The 12,630-nt window shown below is 55.6% G+C and overlaps 1 protein-coding gene across 6 annotated transcripts in view; it reads right to left on the bottom strand.

The window, feature by feature from the left end:
* Positions 1 to 789: 789 nt before the first annotated feature.
* The window catches only part of SGSM2 (small G protein signaling modulator 2), a 34,360-nt gene continuing 22,519 nt past the window's right edge, over positions 790 to 12,630 (bottom strand). For 2 of the 6 annotated variants that reach the window (XM_081161871.1, XM_081161873.1), the window contains 12 exons: positions 10,315 to 10,468; positions 9,463 to 9,527; positions 9,231 to 9,376; positions 8,649 to 8,777; positions 8,237 to 8,419; positions 6,144 to 6,521; positions 5,777 to 5,901; positions 5,267 to 5,349; positions 4,972 to 5,081; positions 3,251 to 3,347; positions 2,561 to 2,728; positions 790 to 2,347 (listed from right to left, as the gene is read on the bottom strand). In XM_081161871.1, coding sequence (XP_081017997.1) covers positions 2,259 to 2,347; positions 2,561 to 2,728; positions 3,251 to 3,347; positions 4,972 to 5,081; positions 5,267 to 5,349; positions 5,777 to 5,901; positions 6,144 to 6,521; positions 8,237 to 8,419; positions 8,649 to 8,777; positions 9,231 to 9,376; positions 9,463 to 9,527; positions 10,315 to 10,468 — 1,727 coding nt within the window. In that variant the 3' untranslated portion in view covers positions 790 to 2,258. The remainder of the gene's footprint in view (positions 2,348 to 2,560; positions 2,729 to 3,250; positions 3,348 to 4,971; positions 5,082 to 5,266; positions 5,350 to 5,776; positions 5,902 to 6,143; positions 6,522 to 8,236; positions 8,420 to 8,648; positions 8,778 to 9,230; positions 9,377 to 9,462; positions 9,528 to 10,314; positions 10,469 to 12,630) is intronic. The other 4 variants (XM_081161872.1, XM_081161874.1, XM_081161875.1 and 1 more) reach the window with 2 other exon arrangements.

The raw sequence follows: 12,630 nt of genomic DNA, 5'->3' as shown, positions 1-12,630 counted from the left end.
GATTCTGATTACTCCAGGCAACAGGATCAGCTTTGGGGAAGGGGAGGTGTTCCCTTGTGGGGCTTATAAGGTTTCCTGGCCCCAGAGCTCCTTTTGTCAACTGGTTTCCTTGCTTGGGCATCTAGGAGTGAGTTGACGATAGGCCCTAATACTCGGAATGTCAGTGTCTTTTAGACCAGACCACTTGCTGGTGACAGGAGCTGCCCTGTACTTGGGACCATGGGTGATGGAGCAGTGGTCCTCTGGGGTGGGGGAAGGCAGGTAGGATAGGTGGGGGCCCTTTCCATGCCCAGCAGGTGTGACACCTCTTCATGTGCCCCCTCCCCCCCTCCAGCAGCCTGACGCAGGCATTTCAAAGACAGTGAGTGCTCAGTGGGCAGAAGCCAAGGCCAGATGGGCAGGGTCCTTCCCCACTGGCTGGAGGGGCTGGGAGGCTCCTGCAGATTCCCAGCAAGCTCCAGCTTATCACTGTACCTGTTTAGGATGGCCGGCTGGGGAAGGGGTGGGACAGGGAACTACACTAATCCAGAGGCTGCAGAGGCCATTGGTCAGTCTGAGATGGGACTGCTGGCCCTAAGGGCTCTCTGAATACCTGGGGTCTGCCTATCATCTCCACCCCAACCAGCCCATAGCCAAGGCCCCCCTCTCTTGGAAAATTTGGTTCTCTTTTCACCATCCTTGCCTTGTGGGGTTGGCCTTCTTTACTGTTATATTGTGGAGATTAGAGAATTCCCACACATAGTCACTCGCTGTCCAGCGCCAGCCCACAGGCAGCCCCCAGAGCCTCAAGCATTGCCAAATGCTGTGTTTATTGGTTTGTTGCACTGAAGAGTATAATTTTTGAGCCAAAAAACATACACACTCTGCTCCTCACAAAACCACTGAGTCACTAAGGCAGGCATACAATGGCCACCGTGCTTGGTGGAGGCCAAGTACTCAGACAACAAGAGTGGGCAATGGGGCGAGCTGGCCCCCAAACAGGCCGTGCAGTGCCCAGGGCAGGGGTGGGCTGAGGAGTCTGTGCTGGATGCAGAAGGGCTGCTGAGTCCTTTTTTCATGTTTCTCAAATGCAGGAAGTCTCTAGACCTTAGTGATTGCTGGACAGGCCCCAGCCCCTGTGGCAGAGTGGCCTCCTAGCCCTGGGGCAAGGCCTAGCTTGCAGGTGTTGGGGGGTGGGGTGGGGATGACAGAACACGCAGCCAGCATGACACCCCCCCTCAATGAGTGAGGCTCTTCCAAAGGGGTTTCTGGGTCCTTAGTCCTCTTGACATTCTGAGAAGTGTGTGGAAGGCAGAGCAAGCCTTGCGTCTCATCAGTGACAAGGGAGACTCAGGCACCCTCCTCCCTCCAGCCTCAGGACTCAGCAGGTGTCTCAGATAGTTTTGGGGCCAACTTTGAAAAGAGGCTGTGACAGGATCACCTCCCTAAAGAGTCACTCTGGGATTCCTCGCGAGAGGAAGTGCTCCAATCACATTCCAGATACCTCCGGCTGGCAAAGTGTCATTTATACAGTTTTCAGGGATGCATCGAATGCATAAAGCAAGAGCAAGGGGCCAAAAGTGAGATTGTACAGATACACGTGGGTGCACTGTACGGTCTGGGGGAAGGCATGGGGTCACCTCAGGTGGCCAAAGGCAGTGGCAGTGCTGCTGAGGGGGGCTGCTCCCACCCAGGGCCCAGTGTCTGGCTGCCCCACAGTCTCAGAGGAGGGCCTGGAAGGCAGCCCAGGAAACACCCAAACTGGCAGCCAATCTGGCTGCCCAGACTGGGGTTGGTGCACACACATGCACTGGACCTACAAAGGGACACTCAGAAGAAATACAGCAGAGTACCCTTACCCTTGCCTCACACAATCCTCACCAGTGGGGCCCAGGCGACTATAGCCCTGATAACTCTACGGGGCCCCATGCTGACCCAGGAGAGGACATGGGGCAGTTGGGCTGAGGCTGCAGGTGGCAGTGGGGCTATTTCCAGGTGTTTGAGAGGGAAGCAGAGTAGGTATTTCCCCAAGCTGCTCTCTGAGGCCACCCCTTCCCATCCTGGCCCTGATCTGAGGGTACCCTGGCCCGACTTGCCCTGCAGGGCCAGAACTGCCCAGAGTCGGATCCCAGGCTCACACTTTGTTAGGAACACAGTTGGGCAGGCAGGGTTGGCTGAGTTGGGGCAGTTTCTGCTGTGCTGCCCCTGCACCTCCGTTGCGGGAGCCCAGGGACCCGGAGCCCAGGCTCTGGCTGGCTGCTGCCTCTGGGCCACAGCCCTCACTTGTTCTCTATGAGCATCTGCACCTTGTGGACGAGGTCCCGGGCAATCCGCAGGATCTCCTGGGCATCATGATGCTCTGCTCGTTCTGGAGGAAACACAGGTAACTGTGGGAATGCCGGAGCAAGGGCAGTAATCTGGGAGGAGCCCTATGGCTGCCCACCCTGCTCCGTTTTCCACCTGCTGGACTCCTGCCATCTGTGTATGGGGAAGGAACCTGGTATTTCTGAGCCCCTCCAACCCTGCCCAGGCCAGGAGTGGAGGCCCCTATGCTGTCCAGGATGGCTGGACAAGCTCCTACCATTGAAGAACTTGATGATGTCAGTGAAGTCCATGTTGTTGTCACGGATAATCTCACGGTAGGCCTCCACCAGGGCCAGGGCAATGAATAGGACAAAGTGCTCTGATGAGATGTGCTGGGCCGCCCAGATCACCTCCCACACAGCAAACACATCCTCATACAGCAGCTCTGGGGATGGCAAGGGGCTAAGGCTGAGCCTGGCCGCCCATGGGCCTCCCATGGAGCCACATGTGGAGACAGAGCTCCAGGGACCAAAGTCCTGGGTTTCTCCCCATTACACAGCCTGGCCCAAGAAGGGGCAGGTTCCATGCCTCAGGCCAAGCTCCTGCCCTTCTCCTTGGTAATTGCTGCACACAGAGCTCCTGCAGACTCCACACCGCCCTCTAGAGCAGCTCTGCTTTTACAAACCTTGGTGCTCAGGGGAGATTTGGTTTGAAAACAGTTCCAAAAACCATTGCCTGGGGGTGGTTTTCCACCCTGTCTTCACTTTGGAGTCACCTAAGGAGCTTTTAAAATCTCGATGCCTAGGCAGCCAGCCGCACTAGTAGTCTGAGACTAGGTAGAGCCCAGGGCACTGTTGTTTCTAAAAAGTTCCCCAAGTGGTTCCAAAGTTCAGTTAGGGTCCACAACCACTGACTTTAGGGAAAAACAGCCCCTGACCCCAGGCCCACCATCCATCCCTCCTCTTACCTCTCTTAAAATCCAGCAGGAACCAACGGTAACAGAAGTAGAAGTGGGTGTAGTCTCCATTCTGATGCATCAGTTCAAACAGCTCTGAGTCCAGGATCTTGTGTGAGTGGAAAAAGGGAGGACTGAACTTTTGTCGCCCCTCCCTGCTGCCCCCACCCTCCACCAAGCACCTTCTGCCATGGCCCTGGTAGCTGTGCCCGAGCCCTCTCCCGTCTCCTGGAGGCTGCACTCGCGGCCTCACCCATCTCTCTGGGTTGTACTCTGTGGAGTAAGACCATTTTGGGGTGTTTGATTTCTTATTTGTTTTAAGTCCTCACATGACATATTTATTGATTTTTTAGAGAGAGAGGAAGGAAGAGGGAGGGAGACAGAGACAGAGAGAAACATCAACTGGTTGCCTACCATATGCTTCCCCAACCAGGGATAGAACCCTCAACCTAGGTATGTTCCCTGACTGGGAATCGAACCTGCAACCTTTTGGTGTATTGGACAACACTCTAAGCAACTGAGCCACCCGGCCAGGGCTCTGGGTCTTTAAGGCCACGGTGTCCAATAGTTCTATCTGAAAGAGTGGAGGGCCCTCAAGGGTGAGCTGGGGGCCAGAGGTGACGCCCATAAGGAATGTAGCAAAGGTAGGGAGCCAAGGGACTCAGAGAACACAGTCCTCTGGGGATGCTGAGAGACAGGCTCCAGGCCTTCTGAGATAGGCACCCCCGCCTTCCACCCACCAGCCTGTCCCCAAGCTTTGGGATGGGGCAAGAGGGCTCCGGGGCCAGCTGGGAACAGTGCCTGGGAATGCCCACATACAGTGTAGGCAGTGGTGCACACAGCTGCGAGCTCCTCCCCTGCCTGTTCACCAGAACTTTCATGAGCACAGGCATTCACATATTGACATTCCTCCTCAATTTATAACATTGAAAACAATGTGTTTTTTTTTCCAGAAACAAACTTATACATACAGAGAATAAACTGATGGCTGCCAGATGGGAGAGGGGTTTGGGGGCTGGGTGAAAAAGGTAAAGGGGTTAAGATGTACAAATTGGCAGTTACAAAACAGTCACAAGCATGTGAAGTTCAGCATAGGGAATACAGTCAATAATATTGTAATAACTATGTGTGGTGCCAGACTTATGGGGGAATCACCTTGCCTCGTAAGTTAGGAATATGTCTAACCACTAGGCTGTACACCTGAAACTAATATAATATTGAATGTCAAGGAAGATCCAAGATGGCAGCAGAGTAGGTGGAAATTACACTCACCTCCTCCCAGGTTCAAACCAGAATTATAACTAAGTTATAAAACATTCAACCTGAATAACCAACGGAACAGAGGTCTTATCACCAAGGATTTACAGAAGCAGCCACAAGGAGACTGGTAGGAAGGGCAGAGATGCAAAAAGGGCTGGGCTGACTCCCACATGTGGCAGCTGAGATTCTGAAGGGGTATCTCAGCTGCAAAGGTCCCCCTTGAGAAGCAAGGGGTTTCACCCTCACAACAGGCTCCCCAGCCTGGAGCACCAGAGCCAGGAATAGAAGCCTACATTAACATTTGGCTGTGAATGTCAACTGTAATTGGGGGGGGGGGGAATGCGTTTTCGAAATAAAAGAAATTAAGCTTATACATAAAAACAGATTTCTGGAATGCTCTCTGGCCCCCTTGTGGAAGACGGACAAGCCCAGTGGTGCCTGATCACGTGCCCACGGGTGGCTACAGTCCTCACCTGGATGAGGGAGCGCATGTTAGCAAAGTGGGTGTCCATGGCGCCCCCATTGGGGAAGTTCTGGCTCATCCTCTTCATGAGGTGGCTGAAACAGCTGTAGGTCAGCTGATCTGAGGGAAAACAGGAGTGAGGCCATAGGGAAGGAGACCCCAACACCTCACTTCATGGGTTGCCTGTGGCCCAGAGGACAGGGCTGGCTACTAGTCCCACCCGTCTAGACCTGGCAGTCTTCTTCTCTAGCGTATGTCAGCCCAACCCAGATACCATTTGGGCAATTTCCAGCCCCATCCCTCACCATTATCAAGGACGACCAGGAGCGGTGCCAGCAGATCACACATGCCCTGCACATAGCCCACGTCCAGGTGCTCCCACACGTAGCTGAAATGCCAGGGACAGAGTCACTGTGGGTGTGTGCCAGTCCCCCTCCCCTCAGGGATCCCTAGAGTAGCCTGCTACCCAGAAGTCAGCCTTCGGGGACCCTAAAGCACTGGGAGTACCACGGAGAACAACCCCTAGCCCTGTCCTCAAGGCACTCAGGGATTCAGGGAAAGAGACAGGCTGGGTGGGGAAGCCCTGGAGTGAGGGAAATCAGATAAGGCTTCCTGAAGTATGGCCCACCTCTATCTGAAAGACCTCTGAGAGTGAAGAGGGGCGGGCGGGGGCCGTGCAGGGAAGACGTGTTCCAGACAGAGGGAGTCATGTGATTCTGGTGCAGCAGACAGGAGCAGGGCGCCTGCAGACCTAACCTTTCACAGAGTGGGGTCCCTGCCCCCCCCCCGCCCTGAGCCCTGCCCTACAATGGCACCTGCACATGATGTCTCTGAGCCTCTCGAGGTTGGGGGGGGTGAAGTACCAGTAGTTGCGGTCACATCGCTGTACATCCTTGTCTATGCGGTGCAGATTTAAGGCCACGGTGTCCAATAGTTCTATCTGAAAGAGTGGAGGGCCCTCAAGGGTGAGCTGGGGGCCAGAGGTGACGCCCACAAGGAATGTAGCAAAGGTAGGGAGCCAAGGGACTCAGAGAACACAGTCCTCTGGGGATGCTGAGAGACAGGCTCCAGGCCTTCTGAGATAGGCACCCCCACCTTCCACCCACCAGCCTGTCCCCAAGCTTTGGGATGGCAGGAGGGCTCTGGGGCCGCTGGGAACAGTGCCTGGGAATGTCCACATACAGTGTAGGCAGAGGCGCACACAGCTGCGAGCTCCTCCCCTGCCTCCAGCTCACTGGCCCGAGAGGCCTTATCCTGGTTGGGATCTTGGGGCTCAGAGAAAGCGTGGACTGCAGGTCTGTCAGAGCCTTCTTCCCCACCGCAGTCCTCCTCAAAGCCCACACTCGGCCCTTCATCTATGCTCGACTGGATGCCTGAGGCCACAGAATAATTTCGAGAGGAAGGCAGTCCTGAGTCTGGAGAATCAAACTCCACTGACTGTTGCTGCTCCACCATGGCGGTGCCTGGGGGCCCTGCTCCCGGTTCCTCCTCGGGCTCTAGTCTGGAATCTTCAGTGCCTGGGGGCTTTGGGGGCTCCAGGTCATCCACAGAGATAAACACCTGGTGGGGAGAACAGATGGTGGGGCTCACACCTGCACTCCAGCACCTTCCCTCAGCTTAGTGTCTCCTTCCTGGGGTCAGAATGAACGAGAGGGATGGAGAATTATCTTCACACCTCCTACTGCCACCCCATGGCCTCCAACTCTGCCTCCCCTGGGTGCCAAGCCTCCCCTTCTGACCCAGCTGACCAGGTGGAGAGAAATCAGGTTCCAGGCCAACATGAAGACTTCAGCCCTATCCAGTCCCTTCCTCTGGCTTCTTCCTGGAGCATGGGAAAAAGTGAAACACTCCAGGCTTCCTGTGGCTGCTGTAGGGAAGAAGGGGAACTGGAGGCCTGGGCACCCAATAGCGCTTGATGGCCAGTGTGAGCTGTGTCATTTGTACAAACACCTGAAGTCATGAGGTTGCCTCAGGTCAGGAGAGCCTCCTCTGAGTCTTGGTGTGGCTCCTGGGGCAACCCGGGGTGACGGCTGACTGGAGGCGGTAGGAAAACCAAGTTCTTCCTTACTTTCAGTGCTGACTGTTCAGCAGAACAAGGCAGGAAACTTTCCTAGCAAGTATCTCATCAGTTATATTAGCCTCAGACAAGCTGAGGAGAGGTCAGAGGTGAAAAGAAACATAATTTGCTGATTGGAAACAGGCCATCACCATGGACAAGTCACAGGGAAAAGAAGAGAGACATATACAGACTGGCTTTTAATTTTTTTTCTATTTGGACTATGCTAAAAGGAGTTTTCACTTCGGACAAGAAGCATGAAGTGTTGCTGGGTTTAGTATCAGGTAAGGCCACGAAGCTGAGGCAATCTGGAGCCTCAGAGCAGTGCCAGCAAAGCTACGGCTGTCTGTGAGCTAAGCAGCTGGGCCACTGGTACAGACTCAGGATTTTATAAAACCCAAAGCCAGAGAGAAAGAATATGTTCATGAACTGGGGATTAAGAAAAAAGCACATGGGAAGGAGTGTGCCTTGGTAGTTGTATTTCTTTAAGTCTTGCTCCAGCTTGAGTTTTCTGTTAATATTAGTAAGGATTTAGTAAAGTAGCTAGAATTATCTAAAGCAACAATTTTAAAGAAAAGACATGTTAGTAAAAGAGTATCCTTAAACCTGAGACTTCTTATCACTTCTGGTCAGGCCCAGCAGCCACAGTTTGGGACTTGTTCACCTATAGGCAGGGTGATGCCACAAGAAGTAGGCGGGCTCTGAACTGGCTTTACACAGTCAATTCTGTAAGATGGTGAACTCCACAGTGACGGGGAGATCTTCCCAGTAGACACCAAAGCACCACTCTATGTGCTGCTCTGGTCTCTAGCAACAGCTCTCAGTGAAGCCTCTACAATCAAAGGATAGTAGAGCTGAAAGCGGATACTGAGGCCCAGAGATGGGAAGACAAGTCACTGTCTTGCCAGTAGTGGACCTGGGATTAGAACCCAGGGATGCCTGTCATTAGCCTTGAGGCCTCTCTACAAGGAAGGAGGGCTTCCCTAATTCCCATAAATCCATCTTTCCCTGCTAGTCCATTAAAACAGAACACAAGGCACTATCTCACTTTATTCCTGCATCACCCAGAGAAAGAAAATGAGACACAGACACACTAAGCCATTCTCCCAGGGCTCCACTACCAGTGATACTAGAGGTTGGGCTGCTGCTCAGGACCCCTGCGTGTAAAATGCTGGTGTGTCTCGCCCCACTCCCCGCCCCCAGGTCCCATCTGGCTCACATCATTGCTGATGGTGGAATCTTGGTGGATGAGGCGCTGCACGTGGCTGTCGATGCTGCTGCCCGAGGAGAACTTGGTGAGTGTGGCTGGATGAGCCTCTCGCTCCCGCTGCCTCACCACCACCTCGCAGGCCTTCCACTCCGCCAGTACCCGCTGGTACCTCACCGCCACCACTGCGTCCACCTGTACTCGGACCACACCATAACCATGGGGGAGAGGTGCACCAGGCCCCCCTCTGCAGGGGCTGGGACAGGCTCAGGCCTAGCGGGGAGGACAGTGGGGCTCTCTGCTAACCCTCCTCTGCCATGCTTCTTTCTGGTTGGGAAGGGGCTGAGCCTCCCAAGGCCCCCTCCCTCAGGTCCCTTGGCTGCTTCCCCATCCCCGTATCCCCATGGCAAGGAGCTCCCCTCACCTGCTCCATCTCCTTCTTGCTCATGCCAAACTTGTAGTGGCCAAGCAGAAAGGGCCACACATCCTTGCGGATCTCGTGCTCCACGCCTCCGTAGTAAACTTGCCGTAGCAGCTCCAGCTCTTTGTAGTTCTGAGGGACCCAGGGAGTAGACTGTGCAGTCACTGCAGTCCCTGTGGCCCTGGGGGAACCCATCCCATGGGGAGCTGGGGCTGGGAACGGTGATGCAGTCCCTGCTGAAGTGCAGGGAAACCCTGCACTGGTGCAGTCACATCCTCCCCACCCCGCATTAAAGCTGGATGGGATCTACTTCAACCCGCTCCTTCCAGGGAAGAAATGGAAGGGGGTAATGTGGAAGCAGAACGTTCTCCCTGTCCAGTGCCCTTCCCATGGAACCCACAGCCCTAGCTGAGACTCTACTGTGACCAGGGCCACTCCAAGGCCATCAGTCCCAGCCTGTCTGTCCCGACCACTACTGTGATTTACCTGATGGCCAGGTGGCCTCAGAAAGCTACTTGGAGAGCAGGGCGCTCTGCTCTCTCTGCCCCCGCCCCGCCCCGCCCCGGCCCCACCTCCCGGGCGCACCTTTTCATCCTTCTGATACTTGCTCCACCCTTCCTTGCTGAGGCCCCCCGTGGCCCCTGGCGGCCGGGCAGGCGGGATGATGTTGTGATGCACCAGTGCCGACAGGTGGGTCCGCACAGTGGACAGGTGGCGGCAGTAGGCCAGCCCTGGGGGTGGGGGCGAGCCAGGAGGCCATGACCACAGTGCCTCCCCGGCCCCTGCCTCCCGTGGCCCCACCTCGCCCTACACTCACAGCCGTAGAAGGCCCGGGACACGATCTGCCTCTTCATGCTCTCACACAGCAGCCTGAGGGGCAACCTGTGGAATCAACCTGGCTCAGAAGGCTGTGGCCCTTCCGGTGGGCGGAGGGTGAGGAGAAGGGCGTTGGGGGGCAGCAGTAAGGCACTCAGGTGGTGCGGGAGCAGGATCCACAGCCTGGGAGCATGTTAGCAGGCTCCCTGTTGCAGCCAGCTACCCTGGGTAGAGCTGCTGGGGGTCCAGCCTGGCCTCCTATCGCTCCAGGCACCCTGGGAATTCACTTCAAGTTAGTGAATTCTGGTTTCCTCGAGTGAGAAATGGAGAGAACCATCTCAGAGTCATCAGGAGCAGCAGGGAGAAAGAAGTAACAGGTCCCATCAAGCAGCCAGCAAAAGCATCAAGTGCTGGCACATGAGCCTCACACAGATACCACTCTCATGCCATTCCTGGAGCATGGCGGGTACCCAGATGTCTGTTGTGTGTCCCCAGACACACAGCCTGATGACAGGATCTGTGTCCACACTGGGAAGGGGAGCTCAAAGGCACTGCACCAAGCACTGCTCTGAGCACTCGCACGGGCTATAGACCTCACTTAGTCCTCACAAGAACCTTAGGAAGCAGGTGGTATGACCCCCATTTTACAGATGAGGAAACTGAGGCTCAGGAACAGAGAGGCTCACAGAGACTCAGTCACTTGCCAAAATCACATGGGTAGCAGAAACAAAATTCAAACCCAGGTCTGGCCAACTTGAGGCCATCCTGTCAGGCAAGTGACACAGCCCCTAAAGACAGTCTGATGGACACACATGGGTGGACACACACAGAAGTGATCTTCCTGCCCACTCACCGGTCGGGGACACAGCTGCAGTGGTTGGGAGTTGCGTATGGGGAGCTACTGGTAGAGCAGGAGAGGCAGGAGGAGCCCTGGCTACACAGGGGTTCTAGGTGCCAGGTTGGCAGGCTGGGCCCAAAGCCCTGCATCTCGATCATGTCACCAGCATCTGAGGACAGGAAGGGGGCCATGGTTAGGGCCTGGCAGGCCTCCTCCCCCCGCCACCCTGCAGCATGCCCACCTCTGTGCCCAGAGCTGCAGCATGGAGTCACCTATTGGTAGAGAACCACAGGGGTGGTGCCTGCCTGGTCCAGAGCCCAGAGATGGTGATGGTGGAGAGGGAAGGTGCCTGACATTTCCCAGCCTCCACCTAATCTCTCTGCATGTGATAACATACTTTGACTGAGTTGTGCATGATTGTATCTGTTCAATGTTGCTATCAGCAATGGAAAACACTTGCTTTTCTAGAGGAAAGAGAAGGAACAATAAAAGCCCAGCTCCCTAAGGTGCTGCCAGCTAGCTTGGCCTCTGATGATTCAGCCTGGTCCTCTTGGACAAACTCTGAGGCACAGGAAGGTGCCTGGACTTGGAACACGCAAACTTTGAGCCTTCCTGTGCCAGGAGTCTCCACTGATCAGAGTCCTGGAGGATCCCTGAGGAGGGTCAGGGCTCCCTGCCCAGGACGGGCACCCCTGCTGCCAGCTCCTATGGGTCCTTTCTGAGTTCTCCATCCTTGCCTCGCCTGACTGCGCTCAGCACGGTGGTCTCCTACACACACACAGGTGAGCCGACTGAAGGGCAAAATTCCCAGTGTTGCCAGGTCACCACAGGGACGAGGGTGGTGACTGGGCACACAGTTCCACCATCCAGAAGAATGTCCCCAGGTGCATCTCAGAGGACACATCTACACCAGAGGTAGAGCATTCTCAGACAGACAGCTGGTCTGACTCAAGACCACGGAGAGCTTCTAGGGCCCAAGCGAGGCAGGGCACTGCTCATGGGAGGCTCCGGCAGGCCCAATGAGCCACAAAGATGAAGCAAGGTGAGGGCAGGGAGTGAAGGGACTAGAAGATGATGCTAGGAGGGGGGGAGAGGGCAGAGAAGAATGAAGAACAGGGAAAGAGAGAGCTGTGTGTGTGATGAAGACTTCTTTCAAGCAGTATTTCTTACTGCGAATCGTGGCCTGGGAACCTGGCCTGCTGAGTCTGGAGCAGACCTGCGCCTGGTTTCTGTGGGAGCCAGACTCCAGCTCTGGGTGTGCCTTGGTGGGAGGGGCTGATCTGAGCCCCCTCCAGTCCCCTGAGGGGCTGCCCTCTCTGGGCTGAGAATCTCTTCCCAGACCCATGGTGGGATTTTTGTAGAGATCTGGCCCTTCAGCTCCACCAGGAGGCAAATTAAGGGAACATACTCAGTGTGGAGGAGCTGTGGCTCTAGGAATGAGGGGTTGCAAGCCATGCTGAAGACTCTGGGAGGAAGAGGGGGGGACAAATGCAGGTGGGGTGGGGCAGGAGCCCAGCTCATGCCCCTATAGCAGGCAGGAAGAGGCCAGTCTTGAGAGGAGCTGGGGTGGGAGCAGGCCCAGCCAGGCAGGCAGCAGGCAGCAGGCGGGCAGGCAGTGGGGGACAGCAGGTGCAGAGGGCAGAGGCTGGGCACACAGGGAAACAAGCTCATGCCCAGAAAGCAGGACTCAGCCAAGGCAAGTCTCCTGGGTCAATGCTTTTCACCTTAATTCTCCAGGAAGGAGCTGAACCAGCCAGCATGGAATACTGCATCTCTGAATTAACCCAGTGCAGACAGCTGGAGCTCTGGAGTGACTGGGCAAGGGGCAGCAGGCTGGATGGGGGCTCTGCTGGGTCAGCTTTGACTCTGACTCTCTCCTCTGAGCTTGAGGAAAGTCTGAAGCAAAACAATCAGGGTGGTTGAACCCCACAGCCCCTAAGACTCCGAGTGAAAGGTGTCTGGCCTGGAGCAGAATTAGAGTGAACAGCATCTCTGCTCTGTGGGGAGGCAGCAGGAGAGGGGGAAGGGGAGGGAGAGGAGAGTCTGGACACCCGCCACTTGATTCACATGCACAAGTCAAGCATGTTGCAGGCCTAAAAAGCAACGACTAGCAGGACGGACTCAACAGTGTTGTCATTATGGACTGGAGTGGAGGTGGGGGGGCTCACACCATCTCCCCAACCACCTGCTGATTCTGCTCTCATGCCCCCGCCCCTTTCCTAAGTATTGGAGTCCCAGGGGCTGCATACTGGCATACTGGGTAGGTCTGGCCCCCTATGTCCCCAAGAGAATGCCCAGACAAGCCCTGAGGCCTCTGCACACTGTCGGCCT

This window comes from Miniopterus schreibersii (genome assembly GCF_964146895.1).
Source record: "Miniopterus schreibersii genome assembly, chromosome: 16".
Classification (NCBI taxonomy): domain Eukaryota; kingdom Metazoa; phylum Chordata; class Mammalia; order Chiroptera; family Miniopteridae; genus Miniopterus; species Miniopterus schreibersii.
The sequence above is the reverse complement of the archived record's forward strand: the minus strand, read 5'-3'. Positions and strand labels throughout refer to the sequence as shown.